Below are 27,207 nucleotides of genomic sequence, written 5' to 3'. Positions count from 1 at the left end.
ACAACCTCTCCCATAGTGGGCAGGGAGGCACTTACTGTGTCTTCTATCCCCCTTTATCTGTTTTCCAATTTGCTTTCTGTCTTTGTCTCGGAATGAGATTACTTGGTTTTCTCCTAGCCCTGGCCTGAGTCCTAGCTGGGAGGGAAACAGTCAAATGCATAGTTATTGTTTTGGGAGATGATATTTTTTTCCTTGTAAATCATCTCTCTGTTATGTATTATTATGTTTGTTATTTTAAATGTATACTGTAAGCATTTGAGTGTACTCCTCTTTGTTGGATTTTGTGCTTGTGTCCGGATGAGACTTATAGGTGATCTCAAACTAAGTACATTGATGGTTTGCTCTGGAATCTGCATCTGATCCCTATTTGTTCCCAGTTCCCCTTTGTCTTCCTTTCTCTTGGGTGCTTTAATTGTAATTCTAGAACTTTTTACTATTCCATTTTCTTCCTTTTTACTGGCGCTGATATAACCTAAATGTGTTGCAAGCGCCGTAAAACCCTTAAAAACAAACAAACAACCTCTCTCTCTCTCTCTCTCTCTCTCTCTCTCTCTCTCTCTCTCTCTCTCTCTCTCTCTCTCTCTCTCTCTCTCTCTCTCTCCTCTCTCTCTCTCTTTCTCTCTCTCTCTCTCTCTCTCTCTCTCTCTCTCTCTCTCTCTCTCTCTCTCTCTCTCTCTCTCTCTCTGATAAAGACATTTATTGTTCTGCCTCATTCCATAAGTCTGAGCTTTATTCATAAACTGGTCATTATTATTTATTGTTACCTCTTGATATACATCATTATTTTCCTTTTCTCTGATATCACGTCAGCTGTGTAATAAAGATATTTTTTGAATTAAACTTATTTATAACAAATGCATTCCAGGCAGTAGCTCTATTTGAGAGGCAATAGTTGGCTGCAAGTTTGTGTGATTTTCCATCTGATCCCTATTTGTTCCCAGTTCCCCTATGTCTTACTTTTTCTTGGGTGCTTTGATTGTAATTCTAGAACTTTTTACTATCCCATTCTCTTCCTTTTTACTGGCGCTGATATAACCTAAATGCGTTGCTGGCGCCGTAAAACCCTTATAAACAAAAACAAAAACAAAACAACTGGCACTCACAATGAGACGAATTAGGGCGCAGGCCCCGGTGCTAGATAAAGACCTGAAAAATTGTGTATGAAACAATGCAGACAAATCAAGAAAGAAAGAAAAGCCACCCCAAAAAACCAGCTTGCCTCGACTAGGGATCGAACCTCAGACCCCCCGATTACAATGTATCACAAGCTACGAAAAACCCCTTGAACTACAACCAGAACACACCTATAATGTACAGGCTTGGAACAAATTGTCCTGTTTTATTTTCTAGCTATTTCAATTAAAATTATAAAACAAACACAAGCAAGCAATCTAAAACTTTAACGAAGAAACGTTATTATCCAAGTCATGGATTATGCCCACTGAAAAAAAAAAATTTCCTTCTTTGTTTATGACAGATAATACATGTATACCAACCAAGTCTGTATGGGTACCCCATGCATACAACAGGGTAGGCACCATCCAGCAATTTGAATTTTTTTCAGGGACGCATCCCACGTCGTTAGAATTTTAACAGTACGAATATCACGATGTAATTCTTATCTAGCTATTCAGTTCTATTTTCAGCTGACAAAAAGATGTTTTAAGTTTTCCATCGAGATAGCGGTAAGCAGTCAGCGACGTGACGCTTTCTTCATTGACGTCAAAAGCACAGTTAATATTAATTTGTAGTAAGTACGGTTTACTTGTGGGAAACAGTTATAGAAGGTCTTTGTTATTGTTTTTACCCAGCCATTTTTATGAGTACCTAGTTCATAGTTCTCACTAAATTGCTCGCAGATGTTGTGAGTTTTTTAGGTAAATGCATAACATCAATATCTGATTTAAAATTCGGTGATCGTTTAAACGCAAAATAAGGAAGTTAATATGACACCTTTCTTCGAATGGGAAGATCCAAGGTTCGAGTCCCGTTCTGAGCGGCGTATAATCCTGTTTACTCACATCCTCTCACCATATTCAGGTGTAAATTGAGTACCTGGTCGTTGACAGCGTTGTCTCTATAGGAAAAAAATTGCAATACATATCATCTGACAGGCGTCACGTCTCGTTCTACATGTCACGTGTTGCTGATGGCAAGGGACGTCGTAGTGCGCTCTGGGCACGTTTAGTGGATATCGCGCTATATAAATGCTCGGTTCTTTTTTCTTTTTGTTTTGTATCTTTTGTTTGCTTTGTTATTGTTTTTTTTTTACCCCCCCTTTTTTTTTTTTTTCAATAATAATTTAAATGTAAGGAACCACTTCACTGCAATGGGGATTTCTTGGAAAGCAAAACCGAAACCTGAATTGCGAATTGTGAGAAATGAATTATCTACGTCTCACAATCTTATCTTTGCCATATACGATCGGACGTTATTTCTAAAGGTTCGTTTCTAGATGTTTTGTTTGTTTGTTTTTGTATTTTTTCTCTTGTTATTTGTTTGCCCCCCCCCCTGCCCCCTTTGCAGTGACTTACTTTTGAACGCGTGTAGTATTAGTAGTGTATTAGTTTAGTGTGTTTGACTTGTGTTATTCTACTTTCAGTTTCAGGTAAGTAGGGTCGATTTGGACACACAAACTAAGAAAGGACTTCCCTAATTGAACAGCACCTAAAGAGGGGATTTTAAAAATCCCATCCCTCCTTATTTTATCGGGGGGGGGGGGGGAACCTACCCTCAACCCTAACTTGAGATACTAATACTATAACCTGATAATGTTTGCCATCACTTACAGTATCAACACTGATGGGAAGCATAGTAAGTAATAATTGCGTTGGCAGGGGTCGTAAAGGACAAGTGACTCAGCAAATTGTTTTTGAAATTAGAAAAAATTACAACGCTTATAAAAATTAAATGTATCTTAAATAATGATAATTATTTGGCATTGCAACTAATTTAAATTCCATAATCACTGAAATATTAATTAATTTAATAAAAGTGCTGTGAAACAATGGAAGCCCGGCCCAAACGAAAACTCCATACATTTTAAGCTGGTTTATTCGGGACAGCTGGGTTCCCGGCAAATTGTCCTAATTAAGCGGCGGTCATGAAATTGAGCAATATATGCCACTCATCATGGTTCCATTAGTAAGCAATGGATTAAGAATGCATTGTCTACCCATTCATCTCATTTAAGTCACAGTGCGGCTATGTGGTCTAGTGGTATGACACTCGCTTTCGGATCGGAAGGTCCTGGGTTCGAGCCTCGCTCAGCGCATAGTTGAGTCCTTGGAAAAGGCCTTTACTCACCACAGTGTCCAAATTGCGATACTTTAATACCGCGGCCTCCCCACAGCCCTACCGCGGTTAAGCGATGCCAGATGTGCCAGGTGATGACTCACCCAGTTTCGGCGAGAAAACGAACGGCGCGCTTGCTGGACATGCATGTTATAGTAATTGTATGCAATCAACAGTTGGGCATTCCCGTTAAATCAAAACATGCCATTGAAAGCATGTAAGGTGGAAACTGTTAGTAATGATGTATGGTTGTGACATGACAAGTTTCATTAGTCTATGAATGATGGAATGATAGTTAGAACGAAACAAATGTAGGTCATTTTTTAAACTGATTATCATTAACACTTTTCAATTAAAGTGTCGATTACAAGACAATGAATCCGTGGACATCTGATTTTTTTGTTTTATATTACTCTTAAAACTATTACAATTATAACTCACCCTCAATTTTTCTTGCAAAGCTAGCTTCACAATAATCTTGGAATTGTCAATCTTATAAAATCTTAATTTATACAAAAAATTTTCAATAATCCAAATATGAAATTTTAAACATAATAGTTAACTTTATCAAAATGTGCGCATCAGTTTGTAAGTTTTATTTTAAAAGATAATTGAGAATTTCCCTTATTACTTTTTTTTTTGCTTTCTTTGGTGACTTTCCTTGGTTGCGTAGTCGTGGTGATGTATGGAGAATATTTGCTTCCATGATGAGCTTGATTTTTTTAGTGTCACTTTTAACACCACACATTCTTTTGTCCAATGTTCCTATGATTTGGTGACTGGCTTCAGTGCCTTGCTCTCCATGGAGCCCAAGACCAAACCCAAATCTGGCCATGAATGGAACGCAATGGTGCTCCAGTATGTGTTGTTTTGGAATGATCATGTTTGTGAAGTGTGTTCTAAAAAAGTGGAGATAATTATCGATGTTTTCTTGTGTCTTGTGTAACTGGGTTCTGTCTACAGCACAGCGTCATATTTTCGACTCTGAGCGCTGAGTTTGAAAATATTTGGAAAGAATTGGCGTCATAGACGGGATTTGAAAAAACAACTGAAAAACACAAAAACGTGCTTGATCCTTAGTTGTACAGAAAGGGACAGACATAGATTCGAACTAGCGTACAAAAAAAATTGAAAAGAAGTTATAATGCATTAGGATTTGAAACCCTCAGTTCAAGATCTGGCCCAATCTGCTCGAGTCTGGATGCGATTTTAGCCAGACACAAGATAACACCCCAAGCCTATCATAGTCGGGCCTTTGTCGGCAACCACTGTCACAAGTATTTGACTGCGGAAGTCAGAGGGGCCTTGTTGTGGAAGAAACATGCAAACACACATGCAATTTATTAACATGGCTGGGGAAATTAAAGCTAAATTCACACAACTGAACACCCTATACCAAATTGTCCATGATAGCATTTCGCATTCCAAGCCTGTCACAGGCCCCCCTACCCACCTCCCCGAGAACACATTGAGATAATACATTTGAGCACAAATGTGAATATTTAACATTTATCCCTAAATCGCTCATATCGCGAACTTATTCTAAAACTTATATTAAAGACAAAGACTTCAAAATAGGGAATCACGAAAAAAAAATAAAACTTCATGGATCCAAACCAGAGTTATTAATTAAATTAATCACATCACTCACATCAAACCTGATATCATTCCAAGAGCGATAAGCAGTCGTATTTTAACTAATATTATTTTCCAAGTTGAAAACCAAGAAACAATAAAAATTACACAGAAACAAATCTGAACTTGGTGATAACATGAATAATGAAAATAAAATGAATCGTTCTGAAGGTTTGGTGGGGGGAAGGGGGCAAAAGAGGGGTTTTCAAAGCAAAGAATTTCATCACAGTGATGCACCACACGCGCATGCCACGCCAACGTCCGGCTTGCATACCTATCGTGTCACAGTCAATTACGTTTTTCCCGAGAGCAAGGGTATCAGGTATCAGGTGGTCAGCCTGATGTGAGGCGATTGAAGTAGCGCTCAGAGTCGAAAATATGACGCTGTGTCACATTCTCTTACTGTACTCAGGTGTAAAATGAGTACCTGGCCGTTAACAGCGTTGTCTCAAAAAAAATTGTAATATCGCCTAACAGGCGTTGTGTACCGTCCTACATGTAAAGTGTTGCTGTTGGCCGGGGACCCTTTGTAAAGCGGTTTGAGCACGTTTAGGGGATAAATAAAAGCTCAATTTTTTTTTTATTGAACAAATAAACCTTTTGATGTTGACAGTCTTGAAAAAACAAAGCCATCACTCTTTACCCATTGCACCATTAGTCAGTTTACCTGTGAACCTAGAATCGTGGCCACTGACCCATGACCTAGAACATGACGATGGCAGCCGTTGGCACTGACAAGGGATACGGGTAAATTCTATTGTTCACATCTCTGTGATGACTAAGACGAATAGTTTGATCACACACCAGATTGGCTGTCACAATAGACACAAATAGGGGATAAGGTAAATTCTATTGTTCATACTTCGGAGATGAACGGTTCGAACACACACCCGGTTGACCATCACGTTTTACTATTTTGCATTTAATGAACCATCGTTCCAACTGATTGAATTTTTTTTAAAAGAGAAAAAAATTGAGCTTTTATACAAGGCAAAATCCACTTAACGTAAAAAGTAATAAACAAAAATGAATATAACAGCTTAAAAAAATATCAAAATACCCAAACCAGAACGTTTCGGGCTCAAAACCCTTCTTCAGTCAACAACAAATAGCAATAAACATTACTAAATTCCAGACCTATGTATTGAGATTAGCAAATGGTAATTTATAAGCCACCCATTATAGAGCATAAAATTTAATTACCAACAACGTCGCGAAATTATTATCACATTTAAGAGTTAATTTCATTAAAATTTCAGGCTTTTGACAAAAATAATTCAGTTTTATTTGGGGGGTTGTGGTTTTTGGGGGCTGTTTTTGTGAATTTTAGTAATCTTGACATAATGCTGTACACAGCATGTCAATGGCATAGATAATAGAATACATTTAACATAACACTCCTATTTGTTCGTTTTTTTCTCTTTCTTTTTTTTTCTCCAATCTGAGAGGTATATAGTTCTCACCACACTTGATCTAACGTTCAATGGGATTTTTATCAGTATCGTCATTTTCTTTGGAGTCTATCACCAGGTGAAAAGGGAGGGAATCAAGCTAATAACACATCGAGTCTTGATTGTATTTGATTTGTATTTGTTTAACCTTATTTTACAAATGTCTTTATTTCTTATGATTCTTACCTTGCCATTTCACCCGATTGCATCTATTGCTAATGATTTTCAATTTTTCTCTGATATAGACCACAATCCTTCTTGTTAAACTTTAATTTTCTTTTTAAAATATCAGATATCAGTGACTATCATCTGAGATTCCTGAGAAGAAAGAAAAGAATTCCAATTCATTAACTACAAGAGATAGTAACAACATGGATTCTAACGAATCAGCTGAAATGAAGAGCGGTGACACAAATTGTGGCAATTGCTCCTATTGCAATAAAGAGAGCTTTGACTTGAAAAGATGTGCTGACTGTAAGACTGTTTCTTATTGTGATCGAACGTGTCAAAAGAAGGATTGGTCAATACACAAAAAAATATGTCGTAAGTTAATCTTTTAGAATTCATTAAATAATATCCTCTTTTAATTACTGGTTAATACTTTTTACAGGTCCAGAAGTTTTAACACGGAAAAATTGATAATAATGATAATAATAATAATAATAATAATAATAATAATTATATTATTATTATATATTATTATTATTATTATTATATATTATTATTATTATTATTATTATTATTATTATTATTATTATTATTATTATTATTATTATTATTATTATTTTTATTATTATTATTATTATTATTATTATTATTATTATTATTATTATTATTATTATTATACTGTGTCTTTATTGTCCTCAAAATAGTGGCAATTTGTCATTTGGTTACACATCTATAACAATACAATATTTTAAAGAACATACATAACATAATATATTGATATATATGCACACACATGTGCACACTAGTAACATCGTAGTCATCGTCACCATCATCATCATCATCATCATCATCATCATCATCATCATAAAAATAAACATATGGTAGCAGATTTCCACAGATTAACCATGCTCTCACTCTCTCTCTCTAGCAGTACCAGTCACCTATAATTATTTCTGTACTAACGCTGATTCATTCACACCTGAGTGGAGTGGGTTAATGTGTGTTAAGTGCCTTACCCAAGGATAGGAGAAGAATGTTCCACAACTACTGCCACCCATCTGACCACTGATCATGATTAACATTGCTTGACTTTTTTGACAAGATGGGATGCTGTACCGCTGAGCCACTGAACAACCCAAGAAAAGCTTTCAGCAAACCATTGTTGTTGGAATTTCAAAACCCGCATATTGCATTTCCATTTTATTTTCATGTGTTTGGTTAAAATGGATTTAGATTCTGAATAATTTCCTTTCAAAATTGCTCCTTATTAAATATTAAATTAAATTAAATAAATTTTGTTTATTGCTTCGTTTAATGCTAATGGTTGAATGAGAAATATTAGAAATATTTCAATTTCAAGCGAAGCATTTCTTGTATTTTATTACATTTGTCGTCCAAGTTTTTATTTTACTTTTTTTTTTTTTTTTTTTTTTTTTTTTTTTTTTGACTTGAAAGATTTGTCTGAACAAAAAATGTGTAATTCACTTCTGTTTGTTCCTTGGGCTGCTGATACTGATATGTGATCAATCTAATCTTTTTTTTAAAATAGGGTGAGGGGTCAAATTTTTCCATATAGTCCGTGTTAAATTTTTGCCAACAAGCACAGAATTACTGGCAAATCTAAAATTCATAAAACTTTTTCACAAATTGATATCCAAGTAACTTATCAGCCTTTTAAAAAAATTAAGGGTAATTCTAACATCTGTTGACTCAAATTATTATTTATGAAATCTGCTAGGACATGATGATCAGTTCTTTGATTATTTATAAAATTAGGTCATGGTTGAACTAATTCTATTTTATCTGTCCAATCAGAAGAATCGGGATGCTGACAGAGTTTATTACTGGACCGATTCTGACTTTTAATTGCTCAGAAGATTTGTCTCAGTCTAATATAATTTCCACAATAGTATAAATATTAAAACAAATAAATGCGTGCGCATGTAATACATCTAATTTTGTATTTTGCCCATTTCATAATCCATCCCATGTGTTTTAACCCTCTCGTGTTCAGATTCTTTTTGGGGGAGTAGATAATGAGTTCCCTATATGGTCATGTCAATCATGTAGACATCCTTTGATGATATAAGCCTACTCTTTGATATCTGTAGTCGCCTTTTCGTTTTCTACGGTCACTCATGGCTAAACTCCGCCCAGAAACGATTTCATAGGTCTGTCCATCACCAAATTTCAAAATTTTGTTCTCGTGAGTTCTTAAGTTTTTTGACCGAAGAACGACTGGCTACTGAGCATCTTGACCCTTCAACGATTGGTCGTTCTGGCAGCTCACATGTCAACAGCCGTCAACAATGAATTGAATCATCGTCGAGGCAGTGGAAGACGGCCATGGAATAGTTGCGTCACATCGCCACGTTGTTGAATAAATTATCCAGGCATGGTCGATAGGTAAAAAAGCCAAATTATGTTCTAGTTACATTTGAAACAAACAAAGTATATCACTGATCTCGTCTCATTGAGATATAAAGAATGATATAAAAATCAAGAAAATCGGCCGATAAATAAAAAAGTTGCTAAAAAATGCTAAAATAAACAAAAGCAATTTATTCGTAAAACAGTTGGTTTTCAGCCGATTTTTATGAAACAAAGACCAATGTACTTCTTTTTTCAAGCTGATTTCAGCAATGTGACTTTCAAATTCCCCAGAATTATATTTTTTACTTTTAGATTTTAGCTTTTAGGTCTACTCAATAAGGTGTTATATTCCTTGCATAACAATAGCGTAATACATCGACGGGGAGAAGCGTCTTTGTTTCGGCCAGCTGGATAGATAGCCTGTGATTGGTCGAAGACTTTGAGACGCTTGATTCACAATTCTACACGAACGGACCCCGGCGGTCTATCAAAGAGGTGTAACAAATTTATTTACCGACTATTTTTCTTGGTGCTAAAATTCCAAAGTAATAATTTCGCATCAGAAAAAATAACTCTGAAGTTCCTATCTCTTTATTACAATAAAATTGATACCTCGAATGACAAAATCGACCCACAAATAAGGGAGTTATAAATTATTCATAATATTTTTAAAAGTTTACAATAATTGTCTTCAAAGTCATTTTTCATCACCAAAGTCCAACTGAAACGTATTTTCTTTTCTGTCGGCAAATTTATAAAAATCAAAGCTGAAAACACCCTGCGGCAGTGACAGGGCCTGTCATTTCCTTCACAACGATTGGATTTTACTTACTGAGGCCAGTTTTGGCTACCCCACCCATGAATATTATGCCGTTGTCGGTTTTTGTCGGGTTGAATCTTAAAGAGTTAATGTTTTCAAGTTAAATTTACAGGGAAGATGTGTTGCCAGATTTTTTTGCATGCACCTACAGACTTTAATACCAGACCGATGTTAATTGTTGACAGCTCAAAACTTGTCTTGATATACGTTAATTTCCACAATAGTACAATAAAAATAGATAATTGCCAGTTCGTAATAGCCTTTATTTCCCCGCAATTATTTCGGGTTCTCCATTAAGGTTGATACATAAACATAAATACAGTTGTCAACTATAAATGGAGGAAAATAATTGACATTTATTTCATCATATATATACCCGTCATCTTAAAATGGTATTGGTGTGAATTGGACCTCAAAAAGTGACTTCAGGATTGAAATAATAGGAAGTTCTAATTTTTTAGTTTTTGCAATGTAAGAAATTGTATTTATTCTCCACAATAACGAATCAAAATTAACCCCAAGTTTCATATTTGTGGCTATAAATTCATTTTTCACCACCTAGGTAACCCCAGCATAATACCGCTTTGAGATGGTGAGTCATGTATTTACTTATCTACTATTTCATTCATTTACTTATTTATTTATTGCTTCATTGGGGTTTTTTTTTTTGTTTTTTGTTTTTTGGCAGGAAATAAAAAACAAAATGAGGATGTTTCATCTTCTACTTCCAATAAAAAAGAACAAGGAAAAGCCAGTGGTGTTGATAAAAGCAAGGAAACCAAACTCAATGAAAAGGTATATATATAAGATGATATGCTTAGAGCACTTGTTTCCATAATTTGTCCATTACGCAACAATATTCTCTGAAATAAGTTATAAATGATCAATAATTTATCGCATTAAAAAAATTTTAAACATGGAAAGTAGCCTCAGTTATTCAATGGTGGTAAACAATGTGGTTCTGAAATGCATTAGTCGTTTTAATTAATTAGGAGAGGGATCATTTTTTCTTCTACTTCCAATAAAAAAACAACAAGGAAAAGCCAGTGGTGTTGATAAAAGCAAGGAAACCAAACTCAATGAAAAGGTATATATATAAGATGATATGCTTAGAGCACTTGTTTCCATAATTTGTCCATTACGCAACAATATTCTCTGAAATAAGTTATAAATGATCAATAAATTATCGCATTAAAAAAATTTTAAACATGGAAAGTAGCCTCAGTTATTCAATGGTGGTAAACAGTATGGTTCTGAAATGCATTAGTCGTTTTAATTAATTAGGAGAGGGATCATTTTTTTTATAACTCATTTCTATCAATCCCTATATTAAGTGATATCTTATTTTTAATTTTTAAAATTTTTTATTGCAAACATGGTTGAGATTAGGCAGTATATTGCCTCATTAAGAATAGAATAGAATTATATAGCTTTAACGTCGTAGTAGTTGTGGTGGAAGTCGTAGTGGTAGTAATAGTAGTAGTAGTAGTCGTAGTCGTCATCTTCTTTGTTATTGTTTTGATCGTAAATAGTACTCGCATGCCATGCCATTTAACAAAACTAAGAATAAATCAAGAAAATCAAGTGCCAACATGATAAAACTACACAAGAACACAGATGCACACATCTAGTTTTAATTAGAATCCATTCCATACTGCTGATGAGTCTTAAATACCGAAACTTTTATTTAAGTGCCCCAAAATTTACAAACACTTCAAATTATTAGATCCACATCTTGTGATATGATATTAAAAACAAACAAATAAAAATACAATAAGCACAATAACATCAAATTTGGACCGATGTTTAGAATAATAACTGATTTTTCATATGAAAATAATAAAATGAAAGAGGCTGTAATTGCTTTCCCTGCTATTCCAACATATTATACGGCCATAAATATTCATAATTGCCCCAATTGGATATGGCGTTGCCTGATATCAGTTAACCTCCACTGACCTCAGACAGGTATCTAATACGGAAGGTTAATGGACCCTTGAGAGTTCCATCTGCTGATAAACTTCATTTAGTGTGGTTCCATATAAACTAGTGCTAATTCCATGCAGTGTAGTTAACATGTGTTCTGATTGGTCGTTAACAAAGCGATCTAATTAGTAGGGAAAAAAAAGAATCATTTTTTATTGATTAAGAGTACGAAAAGACGATGAATGCCAATTATTGTTATAACAATGTCGTTAAGTTTTACTAAAATGTATGTCACTATTCTGGATTTTTTATTACTAATAACAAACGAATCGAGACCGGAGGCCAGTGTCGCTATCCTGGGGTTGTTGTTATCAGGGGTGTCTTTAACTAGTGGTTGCACTGTATGTAGTAGTGGTAGTGGTTGTAGTCGGAGTGGAATTAGTAAAAAGTAAAACTCCTTCGTCATGTTCTTCTGTTTGGTCAACAGGCTGCTTGTTTTTACTGTGATCGCCTCAATGATAACTTGAAAGCATGTGCCCGATGCAAGACTGCTGTGTATTGTGATAAATTATGCCAAACAGCTCATTGGCCACAACACAAAAGACAGTGTGGTACGTTTTAATAAATCTTCATTATGTCATTAATTGAACAAAATGTTTCAATATCTGATTAAATTAAATTTTGTCATATGCTTTTTGTTTTTTGTTGTTGTGTCTGTGTATGTGTGTGTGTGTGTGTGTGTGTGTGTGTGTGTGTGTGTGTGCTTTTGTTTTGTTTCTTTGTTTCTTTTTTTTAGGTAAACTTTAGATGCTTTTTCATCACCAGATGAAATAGAAAGGTTGATGAGAGATACACTCAAACCTCTTTATACTGCTCCCTATTATATCGCCAACCTCTTTTACCGCCAACTTTTTGCCTGGAATGCATCTTTTATCTACATATAAAAACGCCTAAAACCCTGTTATTGTTATAGCACCATTTGCTAGCAGTCAACCCAATTGCGAGAATGCTTTATATAAAAATAATAGAAAAAAATGCCTGTTATAGTGCCACTCAACAAAATTGTCTTCCAAGTTTTTGATCACAATGAAAAGAATAATAAATCTGTTAGATACTTTCTATCTTCATGGTTTGTTTTTTGTTGTATTATAGCTGTTTAGTTATTAAAAGTATGATTTCCAATTAGAGTTCAGATAATTATTCCAAATACTGGTAGAGTCCTATACAACTTTGACCAAATTCATTATATCACCATATTCTCTATTCCGCCAATTTTGTCTTGGTCCACTGTATGTTCACTGTATTTGACCCTACAGGTGAGAATATTCACAAACCCAACCACACCCACAACCTACCAACGAATATACTCACAATTTGACTTGGTGGCCACAGACAAAGATTCTAACTATAACTGATTTAATTCACTTTGTTTATTTGAAATGAATTCTGGGAAGGTTTACTACTTCTTTTCATAGTGTCCACTCTGAAAAAAACCGAGTGAAAGTTGATTCTGTTTACTGTTTTGTAACATTGCTTTGATCCTTCGGGTGAAAAATAAGATGAATTCACTCAATATTAAGCTATCAATAAAAAAAATGGCTCAGGATTTGTGTGACTGCACAGGGTCGAATCATTTTATAAAATAAAAATAAATTTAAAAAAAAATTAGATTGAGCATGATTGTATGTTTTATTCTTGTAAAACTTATGTTTTTGTTTGTTTTTAGGTGTTTAACGGCGCTTTCAACACTATTTAGGTCATTTAAGCGCCCGTTTCTAGATTTTATCAATTTTTATTGGCCTTGAGGGGCCATAGCTGCTCAAAACGTGTACTATTGTAATAAAATTTTTATAAAACCATAATAGTTACATGTTTGTTATTTTAAAATGTTTATATACAATTTCTGCAGGAGTTCACATTCCTGCAGATACTTTTAAATTTTAAGCGGATCGACTGACTGGAACAGAGACTTCAAGTCCCTGGTTTCATAATGCTGTGATCTTATCTGTTCTAACTTAGGTCAACTGTGCAGTGGAACAGGTTCCAAAAGTATGGATAACAAAAATGCTGAGAATAGAAATGTAGCTTTGTCTCCATATAGCGGCCCTATATTTGATGTACCACCAACTCCCAGAAGCCCCAGCAGCAAAACTTGCTATTTTTGTAAGAAGCATATTTCAAAGCTGAGAAAATGTTCCAAGTGCGAAATAGCAGTGTACTGTGATGAAAGATGCATGGTCAATCATCGTCTTGAACATAAAACTTCTTGTGGTGAGTAACGTTAATGCTGATGATAAAAATGGTAAGGATGGAAGATTGATAATGTTGCTAGTATGACGATTGCTATCGTAAAGAGTATTCATGTTTGGAATGATGTTATTGGTGTTTCATTTGTATAAAGACAAGAATTATGATTACAGTAAATCTTGATGTTTGATTATCTTGACTACTTCACTGGAGAAATTATTTTATCACCCACCGCCTCAAACGAGTCTTATGTCAGGGTGACGTGGATGCGACTAAAATTTATAGTAAAAAATATAGAACTTGAGTTATGATTTGTGGTCCATTGTCTTGAGCGCTATTATGTCGCAATGAATTAAGTATTGAAAATCTTCCTTTTAGCCACTGATACGAAACTTAGGGTGAATGTCTATTCTTCATGCAAAGACTAAATATAATTTCTTACCTTGGAAAGTTTGTATTTCTTTAAATTCTAAACTCACTTTTCATGGTCTGATCCGTCCCAACATAATACCGTTTTGAGATTGTGGGTCACATTTAAGCCTTTTTTAGGAAAATGGATATTATAATTTTTTTATTTTTTTTTGGATCATTTTGATTTTAAAATAATGTTTGGCAATAGTCTATTTTGACGTAATACCCTTTTTAGGTGATGGGTCACAATTTTCCTTTATTTAAAGACTTACAAATTCTTCAAATCATTGTTTATCATTCATACTTGTATTAACATCTTGCGGTGTACAATTCCATTGTAAAAATTAATAAACAAAAATGAATATAACAGCTTCAAAAAAGAACAAAATACCAAACATGTAACGCTGCTCTAAATGAACGTCCAATACCCCCGCATCCGCTCAAAACAACTCATTCAGTAAATGATTGATTTAACACATATTTTCACATTTTCGAATCCGATGACTGGGTGGGGTTCCCGACCCTCCATAGTGGCCAGGGAGGCACTTACTATGTGTTCTATCCCCCTATATCTGTTTTCCAACATGCTATCTGTCTTTGTCTTGGGATGAGATTACTTGGTTTTGTCCCAGCCCTAGCCAGATACCCTAGCTGTGAGGGAAACAGTCAAATGTATAGTTAGATTTTTGGGAGATGATATTTTTTGTCTTGTAAATCATGTCTCCGTTATGCACTGTATTATGTTATGTTTACATACTATATATCATTTGTAAACAGTTGAGTGTATTCCTCTTTGTGGGGACCTATGCTTGTGTCTGGATGAGACTTTTAGGTTATCTGAAACTAAGTCCTTTGATAGTTTGCTCTTGGAATCTATATCTGTTTCCTATTTGAACCAATTGCTTTAATTGAAATTCTATAAGTTTTTACAATCCCATTTTCTTCCTTTTTGCTGGAGCTGATATGACCTAAATGTGTTGCAAGCGCCGTAAAACCCTTAAAAACAAAAAACATAATCAGATGAAAATTGTGAAAACTTTTGCATTTTACCATATTACGATTACTGTTTTCTTTGTCCACAGAAAATTTACCATTTTTTAAAAAAGTTTTGGATTTTGCAAGTGAAACCCTAGCAGACTACTATGGCTGTAACTCAACAGAGATTGTTTTCCCCCCTCTTCCACATCCCATTTTTGGTAGGCTTAGCCTAATTTTGAACTCTTTTCTGTTTCAGAATTTAAAAGGGAATTTTATCTTATCAAGGTCTTATACTCAAAATTAGTTATGAGAGTCTCTCAAAGACGTAAATTTTGTATTTAAGGTATTTAAGAGTTTTTGTGGCGCTTACGACACAGTTAGGTCATATCAACGTCAGTAAAAAGGAAGAAAATGGAATAGTAAAAAGTTCTAGAATTACAATTAAAACACCCAAGAGTTGGTTCAAATATGGAACAGATGTAGATTCCAAGAGCACACTATCAATGTACTTAGTTTGAGATCACTAGCACAAGATCCCACTAAGAGGAATACACTCAAATGTTTACAAATCAAATGTTAAATATTAAAAAAAATAACAGTACATAACAGAGAGATGATTTACAATGAAAAAAATATCATCTCCCAAAACTATAGCTATACATTCGATGTTTCTCTCCCAGCCAAGGATTCTGTCCAGGGTCAGGACAAAATTAAGTAATCTCATTCTAAGACAAAGACAGAAAGCAATTGGAAAACAGGTATAGGGGTATAGAAGAAACATCAAGTATATCCCTGCCCACTATGGGAGGTCCAGGACGTAAAGTTTCTTGATACTTGGAGGACTCATTGCTGCTAATCGATGAGTGTCTTTTGATACGGTTTTTATATGAGTTATATTAAAACCCGTATTGATGCGAGTTTTAACGAGCATCAATACCAGGTTTTAATATATCATCATCATCATCATCCTCATTATCATCATCATCATCATCATCATCATCATCATCATCATCATCATCATCATCATCATCATCATCTTTAATTGAAGCCTTTGATATCTTTGAGATTAGTCAAGTGCACAGTAAAAGGAAATTACGGAGTGAACTATAGAGTACCAATTTTAATCACTTTTCATTTGTATTCCGGTTAGAATGTTGGTATGTTGTGATCAACATTGAGAGTTGGCATTTGCTTTTTTCTGTTTAATTATATTTTTGAATGAAAATTTAAAATACGCCCACACTCCCTGTATCTTTTTTCAAAACATGCTAGAACTCTTATGCTTCTACAAACTCTGACGACCGACATTAGAACGTTGATGAAAAAAGTTTGAGGCTTACAGTACTTTACAAAGCAGTCAAAACCACAAACACACTGCTCTCAATTTCCAAACAATTTAAATCTACCTCAAAACACATACACAATATGAAACTTCCGTGCACCCAAATTAATAAACCCTTACATTGGGACTGAATTTTCTTAAAGGAAAGAAAAATAAAATACAATACAGCTGATTTCTTGCAATGTTGTACTGTGTTATGATTTGTAATGTATGTGATTAGATTATGTTGCTGTTTGTTTCGTTTTTCCGTTTTTTTGTTTTTTCTTCTTTTTGTTTGGGGGGGGGGGGGGGGGGGGAGGGGGTATTTTTCAATCTAAATTGTGGATTATCATAAGTTCAATTGGTCCAATCTATTTTTCAGGGCCATTTGTAGAGAGCGAAGGAGTAGCTTTGCTTGTGCAGATTGTAGAGCCATACCCTCATCCATCTCAACAAGCTGTTATTGTGAAGGTAAATATTTGGAAATGTAGAAAAGTGCCAGAGGACAATTGAAAATAAAAACTTTGCAGCGATGAAGATTCAAAGCCACGACCTGACTGTTACGGAACTCCGCCTGGCCACAAGAGGGACGCTCTAAAATTGATGCCATCTACCTTGGCTAGAGGGAGTTGCTGTAATCCACATTGGTGGATGGCCTCGATTGTAGAACATCCCTATTATGGCCTAGTGGAGTTGCCATTGTGTTGGATCATGGGTTTGAATACTCATCACTGCAGAGTTCTTATTCTCAATTGTCTTCTGGCATTTTTCTGCTCACTTCATTTCTTGTTATTATAACTGCTATTAGACTGCTCCACTCCTTTTCTGAACTACTATTTGGAAATGAGAAACTCTCCCATGATTCTATTATTGAAAACTATGAATCATTAAACTGTAACTCCTTTAAGGACAAATTATAGTTGATTTCTTAAGAAAGAAATGAATGTAACATGTGCTCAAAGCTATACATTACAAAGGCTGAAAATTCATATTAAATTCTTAAAGATCGATAAAACTGTTTGAAACCGTTCCAGATGAAGCAGAGTGAAAAATACAAATAAATAAAAACCAATCCCAAAACATCAGCCACTAGGAAGGCGGTCAAGTCAGGTTGATATTTTTTGGATCCTTTTTTTCTCGTATTTTTCTCTTGCTTTGTCTAGTACTGCTTCCTACTCACTTTTTCAGATCTTTATCTTAAACACGTGCCTGCTCCTTAATTTGTCGCTCATCTATTAAATTATTGATGAACTTTAAACCCTAATATAATATATATATGGCTTGCGAGAAGTTGATGAGAATGAATCCCATAGAGTGCTTGACAGTTTTCGGAGCGCAAATTACATCAATGTTCTCACCTTTTATGTATTTTCGCCTACAACGTTGTGTGTATATATATATATATATATATATATATATATATATATTATATATATATATATATATATTAAATCTGTTATGCATTGTATTATGTTTAGTTTACATATTATATTATAGGATTGGTAAACATTTGAGTGTATTCCTCTTAGTTGGGACCTGTGCTTGTGTCTGGATGAGATTTTTAGGTGATCTCAAACTAAGTACTTTGACAGTGTGCTCTTGGAATCTACACCTGTTTCCTATTTGAACCAATTCCCCTTTGTCTTATATTTTCTTTTGTGCTTTAATTGTAATTCTAGAACTTTTTACTATCCCATTTTCTTCCTTTTTACTGGCGCTGATTTGACATTAATGTGTTGCAAGCGCCGTAAAACCCTTAAAAACAAACAAACAACATATATATATATATTAATATAATAAATTTTGATATTTAAAGAGGTTTTCAAGCTCTATATGTTGTAACAAAATCAGGTAGAAGGGAAACTGAAAAGTCTTGACGCCTATCTGATTGTATGAAACGTACAATGTACTCTTTAGATCAAATTGTGCGCAATTTATTCCTCCATTATGTCACCAAATTTTATTTAGCTGCTATTTCTTGTTTCTGAATTATACTATTTGAAAAAACCCATATTCCAACATGTCGATTGAAGAAATCACTCAAAAATTGATTTCCTTACTGCAGAGAAAACGGATCTTTTTTCTTTATAAAAATACAAAAACCACGTTATACTGTCATCCTCCACCTGCAAATCAACTGGCAAGAAGGGTTTATTTAAAGATAAATTTTAAAATACTTGTTATATAAATATGCTTATTATTATTATTATTATTATTATTATTATTATTATTATTATTATTATTATTATTATTATTATTATTATTATTATTATTATTATTATACCATCAACGCCAACAATATTGGTATATGTAGAAATTGTTTTTGTTTATTCATCTTAACAACGCCACTACCACATTATTCATTCATCTGTAGTGTTTCATTCATCTTGTTTTGTTGATAAAGGGGACACCTGAAACATCTATTTTATCTGTTTTCACAAATTAAATTGAAACTTACATTCAATTCACATTGTTGTTTATTTCTTCGAGCTGCGAGCAACAACATTTCCATTACGTTGAATCTCATACTACATTGACCAAATTCGTTATACTGCACACTTGCTATACCACCAATGTGCTTGGGTCCAGAGGAACCACTCATTGACCAAATTCGTTATACTGCACACTTGCTATACCACCAAATGTGCTTGGGTCCCGAGGAACCACTCATTGACCAAATTCGTTATACTGCACACTTGCTATACCACCAATGTGCTTGGGTCCAGAGGAACCACTCATTGACCAAATTCGTTATACTGCACACTTGCTATACCACCAATGTGCTTTGGTCCCGAGGAACCACACATTGACCAAATTCGTTATACTGCACACTTGCTATACCACCAATGTGCTTGGGTCCACAGGAACCACTCATTGACCAAATTCGTTATACTGCACACTTGCTATACCACCAATGTGCTTGGGTCCAGAGGAACCACTCATTGACCAAATTCGTTATACTGCACACTTGCTATACCACCAATGTGCTTGGGTCCAGAGGAACCACTCATTGACCAAATTCGTTATACTGCACACTTGCTATACCACCAATGTGCTTTGGTCCCGAGGAACCACACATTGACCAAATTCGTTATACTGCACACTTGCTATACCACCAATGTGCTTTGGTCCCGAGGAACCACATCGAGTTTAACAATGTTTGGCTTTACTTTTCGTGCAGTACCAGACACGTATCGCCATAGGATCTTAGCCAGGGATATTTCCTTGGATTTCCTTTTGATTGACAATGATGAACACTAGATGCAGCTTGGAAAATTTTGAACTGGTTTGGTCCTAGTCTAGAATGTAGTGCTGAATGGCTTACATGGCACGAACTCTCATAATTCTTTTCTTTTGCTTCTAGAATTTCTGGTTTCTCTTTATTGATTGGTTGATTTATTTATAGGTTATTCATTTACTTATTTTTGTTTTTGTTTTTCTTTTCTTTTATTTTTTGCCAACTCTATCAGGATGTTAAAGGTGAAAAGGCTCCGATGATATTTAACCATCCAAAGGATGAACAATTGCTCATGCTGCCAAAGACACTTGCAGGAAATCTGACTCCAGGAAATTTTATTCGCTGGTTTTGTCCCAGATGGTTTTTATTTTTGGATGGTACCATTGGTTTCCATGTTGTTTCCTTATCAGAGATAGAAATCTTACATAAAGTAACAAAATGTGAAATTTTACTAAAAGAGGCTTTAACATTTTGATACTTTGCTATGGGATGATTATATATGATTATTTACAATTAAATCAGTTCACTATGTTGCAATTATTTGAAAATGCCTAAAAGCCTTGTCTTGAAAAAAAAAATCTGAATCATTTATTTTATTTTGGGGTCTTGATGGCTCAGTTGGTATAGCGCTCGCTTCACATGCAAAGAAATCGAGATCAATCCCGGGGAAGGCGAGATTATTTTCAGCCTAACCTGTCCAACAGCAGAGATTGGGTAGCTGGGTCTGTCAGATTTGGTAGAAAGTACTTTGCGATAGACTGGTGTCTTATCCAAAGGGTAGCAAGCAATTGCTATTGTCCATTTCACGCTTTAGAAACCAGGATAAACTCCACCTCCATGGTCCTACTGGCTCTAAGGGACTACCTTTTTTATGTTATTGTTTTTTTTTAAAAACTAATTTTGGATAGATTCTAATTGAATCCCAACAAAACAACAATAAAGTCAGGAAAGATCAATGTTGACTTTAAAGACAGGTGACAAATCAGTGCTCTGCAAGCTGGAAAAAAAATACAAGAGCAAAACATTTGCAAAGTACAAACATAACAACTTTTTAAAATGAATTTTAAATCATGGATTGATATAGCTATTACAAAGAGATGTTGAGGGAGAGATGTCTAACTTGCTCAATTAAAGATAATCATCATCAGTATCCAGTTCCATGCCTGTCTCGGGCATTGAATGCTTCTTTTATAGCCTCTCTCCACATCTCACGGTCTCTAGCTGTGTTGATGAGTGGTCGTGCTGCCATTCGAGTGAATTCTTTAATCTGTTAGAAGAGGGTCTTTCTTTGTTTCCCCTCGCTCTTTTTCCATTAATTTTACCACTGATGGCTTGGAATTCATTTCTGTCTTTACTGATGATATGTCCAAAGAAGCCTAATTGATGTTCTATTATTATTTCGAAAACTTTCAATGTCTTGTAAGATAATAATCTCGGCTTAATACTAGATATTTGTGATGCCAAACGTGTGACAATTCATTGCAATGAATTGCTTTTTTTTTCTTTCTAATAATCAGGGATGTACTTTATCAAAAACAAAAAAGCCTGATTTTTAATATTTAAAAAATTTTTGTTTTGTTTTTTTGTTTGTTGTTTGTTTGCATAGAGATCATATGTAAATATTTTGATTAAAGTTTTTCTTCATCAAATGGTATTACTATTAAATCATAAAAAAGGATTACTATCCATCTCGCTCCTCTTTAACTGCTGCCTTTAAACAACTAATAATTTCATCTTTAAAAAAAAAAAAAAAAAAAAAACATTTGTAGCCGGAAAATTCCAAAAATCCGGTTTACCAGTTTTAACCGGATAAAGGGCACCCTTGAGTAATAGCTATGCTCTTATTTGTGAAATGTAATATTACACGGAAAAGTGACTTCAACTTCAATAGGGAAATAAAAGTTCCATGTCTAAATCTATTTCTATTAAATCTATTTCTATTTTCATCTTTTTAAACAAAATAATTATTTTTATTCTGAAAAGATAATCCAAAAGTAAATAGTAAAAGATAAAATTACCCGGCGCATTGTTCACGGTATTAAAAAGAACATAGGGTACAGTACTCTCAGGATTCTAACACACCAAATTCCAACACGCTCCTCAATACAGACACACTGGAGCTGGATGACTAAACGTATTGGTTACCTCCCATGAGCATTGGATTTCGGCACGCTCTGATTCAAGCACGCTTTTTTGCTTCACATGAGAGCGTGCTAGAATTGAGCAAGTACTGTATTATTACTGTTATATTTAATGTTATTGTCCAAGGATCTTCTTGTTATGTTTTATGTTAACTGAAAACTTGTTGCTGTAAATGGGATTCTTCTATGATAAGAAAACTGTCCCATTGATTGCCTTCCTAATTTGATCAAACAATTCCCCCCCCCCCCCCCCTCTCTCTCTCTCTCTCTCTCTCTCTCTCTCTCTCTCTCTCTCTCTGCCTCTCTCTGGGTTAAAAAAATAGATAAAAACATATTACTGTCTGTTATTTTTATTTTTATTTTGATTCAGGGTTACTAGTCTTACCATCTTGAATCTAAATATAATGTCACCAACATACATATTGGTAGTTTCATTATATATAATCTCTACTGTCAGTTAACTTCCTTTCAATCATATATTTTTATGCTCTTTATAATTTAATAAATGAACTTGTCTATTGATCTGACTTTTGAATTCTACAAGTGAACTATTTTGCTCAAAAAATTTCTCTCTCACCCCCCATTTATAATTCAATTAATGAACTTTTCTGTTGATTTGATTTTTAAATTCTACAACTGAATTACAAAACTACTCAAGAATTGAGGTTGAGATGGCGCATTGCACTTTCAATAGCGCTACTTGGGTTTGAGCCCCATTGCGGACATCTCGCTTTTTCCTCGAGGAAGATACCAAGCCCCCGGTGGGCTTACTGGCCTTTCCTCAATGTCGAGCCTAAAGAAATTCTTTCCCCGGTGAATTGGGGTTTTTTTTTCATCATATTTTTATTTGAGATTATATTTATATTACTGGTTTGAAGATTAAAAATCAATATGTTGAAACGGCAGTTGTTCTTTGTTTTTGTTTTTTCTTTTGTCTTTTGTTTGTTTTGTTTTGTGTTGTTTTTGTTTTTTTGTTTTTTTGTTTTTGTTTTCTTCTGTGTTTTTTTTTGAGAATATATTATTGTTTGATTGTTTCTTGTTAACGGTTGTTGTTTGATATTATTTTTTTTCGTGTGAGTGACTTTTTTTTTCTTCTATCCCTTTATATCTGTAGGCCCCTCAATTATTCATTCTATTCTTGTCTTTGAGTGATACGATTTGATTTTGCCTAAAAAAGTTAGCTCCAGATAGAGAAAGATGGAAACTGTTTGTCTGTGGCCCATACTCTGACCCAGGGCGAAAAAGGCAATGATGAAATGAAGCCCTGGCTAAGATTGTCACCACAAGGAAGATAATCAAATGGATATTTGTGGAAGATAATTTGATACCTATAAGTCTTGTATCATAGACTTCTATAATTTGATAAAACACAATTCATTTTTTCAAAAAATAATAAAGATCTTGAATATATTAATATTTTGATTTGGTATTTGCTGTAAATTAATAATTTTATAGACACTGTTGAAAGGAAGCTGTTCAGGAATAGGTTTTCCTTGGATGTGTGAATCGATGTAAATCGTCAATCATGATTCTTCTTCTTCTTCAAGTACCAAGTCTGTGCCAGACATCGGTGATCATGGTACGCCATTCATCTCTCTGATCAGATAAGCTCAAAAAACTAACATTACTCTTCTCTTTCTTTGTCACCCAGCTGTTCAAACTATTCAAATATGTTTTTCTTGGTCTACCTTTACTCTTTTTACCTTCTATCTTTCCCGTGAGAGCAAGATGTTCAATACATTTATGTGATTCAGGTGCCCTAAAAATTGCATTTGTCTTTTTCTTATTGTCCGATTTAGTAACCTTTAATTTCCAGCGTGCTCTTATACTTCTTCATAATTTTCTTCTCTGTCCACGAGATTCTTAACATCCTTCTAAGAAACCACATTTCCGCTGCCTCCAGTTTCTTTCTAATGTTTTCTGTAATTGTCCAACTTTCACAGCCATATAATAATACCGACTATATACAGGCCTTCAAAACCCTATGTTTTGTAATCATGATTAAAACTTGTAAAATGTTAAACAAAACGCCATTGTGTTACGCGGATGATAAACTTGAATTTACCCCACAAGGCTCTTCATTACAATATCAATATCAATATTATGTTACATTTGAGATTATTATCATCATCTGTCTGACAAATGAAATGTAACAACACACAGAGCCACAATGTGTTACAACACACAGAGCCACAATGTGTAACAACACACAGAGCCACAATGTGTAACAACACACAGAGCCACAATGTGTAACGTTATACGTTTACAGTCTGCATAATATATTTTATTGAGAGATGATTACCCAACTGACATTCTTAAAACAGTAACAAAGAGCTGAATAATGTTAACTTCATTCCTTTTATACTTGTGTCTGGATGTTTGTTTTTGTTTTGTTTTTCATGGTTTAACTTAATTGCGCTTGCAACACATTTAGGTTATAACAGCGCCAGTAAAAAGGAAGAAAATGGGATAGTCAAATTCTAGAATAACAAGTAAAGCACTCAAAAACAAAGTAAGACAAAGGGGAACTGGAAACAAATAGGGATCAGATTTAGATTCCAAGAGCATACCACCACTGTACTTAGTTTGAGATCATTGATGTCTCACCTCGACACAAGTACAATACCCAACAAAGAGGAACACACTCAAATGCTTACATTATACATTCAAAATAACAAATATAATAATACATAACAGAGAGATGGTTTACAAGGGGAAAAAATCATCTCCCAAAATAATAACTATGCATTTGACTGTTTCCCTCACAGTCAAGGACTCCGGCCAGGGCCAGGAGAAAACCAAGTAATCCTATTCCAAGACAAAGACAGAAAGCAAATTGGAACAAAAGCTATAAGGGGATAGAAGACACTGTAAGTGCCACCCTGCCCACTACGGGAGGTCACGAACCCCACCCAGGTGTCTGGATGTTTTTTGCAATTTATTTATTTGTTGCTTTTGTGATTTACATCGATTGTCTGCTTGGGTCATTCTCCTTTAGTTTTTTTTCTTCTTACTATCGTTCATCAGTAAGCGTATTTTATCACTGGAATCCAGGTTTTTACTACACCCAAGGCATTCTATATAGACGGCCTTGCTACACCCCATTCTTCTTCTTCTTTCAGCTTATCCGGCATTTTGCAGGGTTGCCATAATGAATGCCACATCTCCATGCATCTCGGTTCAGCGCATCATCTTCCTCCAGGCCCAGTTCTTTCATATCATCCTTCACCTTATCCCACCACCTAGTCTTTGGGCGTCCTTTTTTTCTCTTTCCCGATATTTGTAAGTCCAATACTTTCCTTCCCACGTATTCCCTCTCTCAACTCTTTACATGTCCGAATCATTTCAATCTATCTTCTCTCATATTTATTGATACATTCTTCACTTCAGTCAACCTTCGAATTCGTTAATTTTTCACTTTACCTTTTCTTGTCCAGCCAAGTGACCACCTCAACATCCTCATCTGCCACCTCAACTTCTTTATCTTGTTTCTTTGTTGTAGCTGCTTTCTCTAGTCCATATAACATTTTACTACACCTCATTATCTTCCTTTTTCTTTGTGTTGAAATACCCCGAAGTGTCACGAGCGCCGCCGGTGAGCTAAAATAATGTGTTCAAGTTCAAGGACATGCAGGGTCCTTCAAAATCCAACTGGGGGGTTGTCACCTATCAAATCAGCAGCTATGTGTTTTGCTTGTGGTGTGACACTCGCTGTCGGATCGGTAAGTCCTTGGTTCGAGCCTCGCTTGGTGCATTGTTGAGTCCTTGGAAAAGGCTTTTTACTGACATTCTCTCACCATACTCTGGGGAAAAATTATAATAATATTGCCTAATAGGCGTCATGTCTCATTCTACTTGTTACGTGTTGCTGTTGGTGAGGGACCCTTTGTAAAGTGCTTTGGGCGCGTTTAGTTAATCATGGGCTATATAAAAGCTCAAGTTTGTTTAAATCACTGACCATTTTCGCTGAAGTGGATTCCACTGAGATGCATAATCGCTCAGGCTTGTATGCTCATGTTTATTACTGTGATGCACATCGTGTAAGGAATGAAAGTATTCTGGACTTGGCAGAGCAGAGAAAAGGAACAGTTCATGTGGTGGTAAGTAGGAAAAGACTGAATTGTATTGAGCATGTCTTGAGAACTGGTTGAAAACGATCCAGCACAGATACGGTCTGTTGCGAAGGGTTAATGCTGAAGCTTGCAAAAATCATAAGGTGTAAAAAGATCTTGATGTTGTCCTCTTCAACCCTAGGGGATAGAAAATTCCGTGCCACCCTAGGAGACATCACGAGCAAAGACAGGAAATTGAGGAATGGAGTTCCACAGGGATCAGTTCTGGTGCCAATGTTGTTTAATGTCTTCATTAGTGACACTTTCTCCCTGAGGTTGTGGTACGCGGACGGCGAGGCACTCGATACCCAAAGTAAGGTGTGGACCATTCTCGAGAGCATACTCGGTGAGAATGTTATTAGACTCCACTGATATATGAAAAGAGGTACCTAAAGATGAATACTTTAAAACCCGTGACCACAGCATTCTATCTATGCAGTGGCTGGCACACCCGTAAATTAAATGTCCTCGTCGGGGACCAGCTTCTCCCATATGAACCGAATCCGAATTGCCTTGGGGGTGGGGGGGGGGGGTGGTTACGCTGGATCGCAGCCTTACCCATCGGGTCCATCTCAAATGATTTGCCCGGAAGAAAGAAACGTAGTCTTCTGAGGAAGATGGCGGGAACAACTTGGGGTGTTAATCAAGCGCTTCTGGGAACTTCCGCTCTTGCAATATGCTATTTCACCGCGGAATATTGCTTTCCAGTGTTGGGTATAAGTACACCTAGAGAATGGGGCCAGATAATGGCAGCAGCAATCCACCCCCCGCCCGCCCGATGTCCGATGGGAGACGATTACAAAAGAGGGAATGGGGATACCTTTCTCAAGCGCATAATGGACGGTGCCCCTCTTTCGAGCCGAAATAAGTCCCGGCGGTCCTTGTACTTAGCATTTCTTATTATTTTTCATTCTTTGCAACACAGCACGGTGAACTTTTCTTCAAACTAAGTTTATAAAAGTATGTACTTAATAACATTTTGAAAAGTGATTTCTCAAATATAATTAGTGTTATCTCTTTAACCAAACGGTCAAACGATATATTTCCTCAGTTGATAAGAGTGGAGCATGCGCAATACTATGTTGACGTTCT

At 35.2% G+C, this 27,207-nt stretch overlaps 2 protein-coding genes across 5 annotated transcripts in view; both read left to right on the top strand.

Annotated features, from left to right (window-relative positions):
- LOC144980823 (putative serine protease K12H4.7) overlaps positions 1 to 27,207 on the top strand; it is a 641,746-nt gene that overhangs the window by 21,285 nt on the left and 593,254 nt on the right. The gene's annotated exons all lie outside the window — the stretch shown is intronic.
- On the top strand, positions 2,320 to 22,908 carry LOC144980824 (uncharacterized). 4 transcript variants are annotated; one of them, XM_078928655.1, is made up of 8 exons: positions 2,320 to 2,443; positions 6,673 to 6,923; positions 10,430 to 10,536; positions 12,155 to 12,278; positions 13,687 to 13,938; positions 15,408 to 15,521; positions 17,007 to 17,095; positions 20,095 to 22,908. In XM_078928655.1, the coding sequence occupies exons 2-8, from the start codon at positions 6,752 to 6,754 to the stop codon at positions 20,335 to 20,337; spliced, it is 1,101 nt and encodes a 366-aa protein (XP_078784781.1). In that variant the 5' UTR covers positions 2,320 to 2,443; positions 6,673 to 6,751; the 3' UTR covers positions 20,338 to 22,908. The 4 variants fall into 4 exon arrangements, with proteins under 4 accessions (XP_078784781.1, XP_078784784.1, XP_078784782.1 ...); XM_078928656.1 differs by lacking the exon at positions 2,320 to 2,443 and adding an exon at positions 2,464 to 2,608; XM_078928657.1 differs by lacking the exon at positions 2,320 to 2,443 and adding an exon at positions 4,082 to 4,152.

This window comes from Berghia stephanieae, chromosome 10 (genome assembly GCF_034508935.2).
Source record: "Berghia stephanieae isolate SIO BIC M18660-M18661 chromosome 10, UCSD_Bste_1.3, whole genome shotgun sequence".
Classification (NCBI taxonomy): Eukaryota; Metazoa; Mollusca; class Gastropoda; order Nudibranchia; family Aeolidiidae; genus Berghia; species Berghia stephanieae.
This window is presented reverse-complemented; position numbering and strand designations above follow the sequence as displayed.

Excerpts from the sequence above, each read along its gene's own strand:
- LOC144980824 (XM_078928655.1), top strand. The coding sequence starts at position 6,752 with ATGGATTCTAACGAATCAGCTGAAATGAAGAGCGGTGACACAAATTGT. Across the intron at positions 6,924-10,429 it reads AATACACAAAAAAATATGTC|GAAATAAAAAACAAAATGAG; the intron begins GTAAGTTAATCT and ends GTTTTTTGGCAG. Across the intron at positions 10,537-12,154 it reads AAACCAAACTCAATGAAAAG|GCTGCTTGTTTTTACTGTGA; the intron begins GTATATATATAA and ends TTTGGTCAACAG.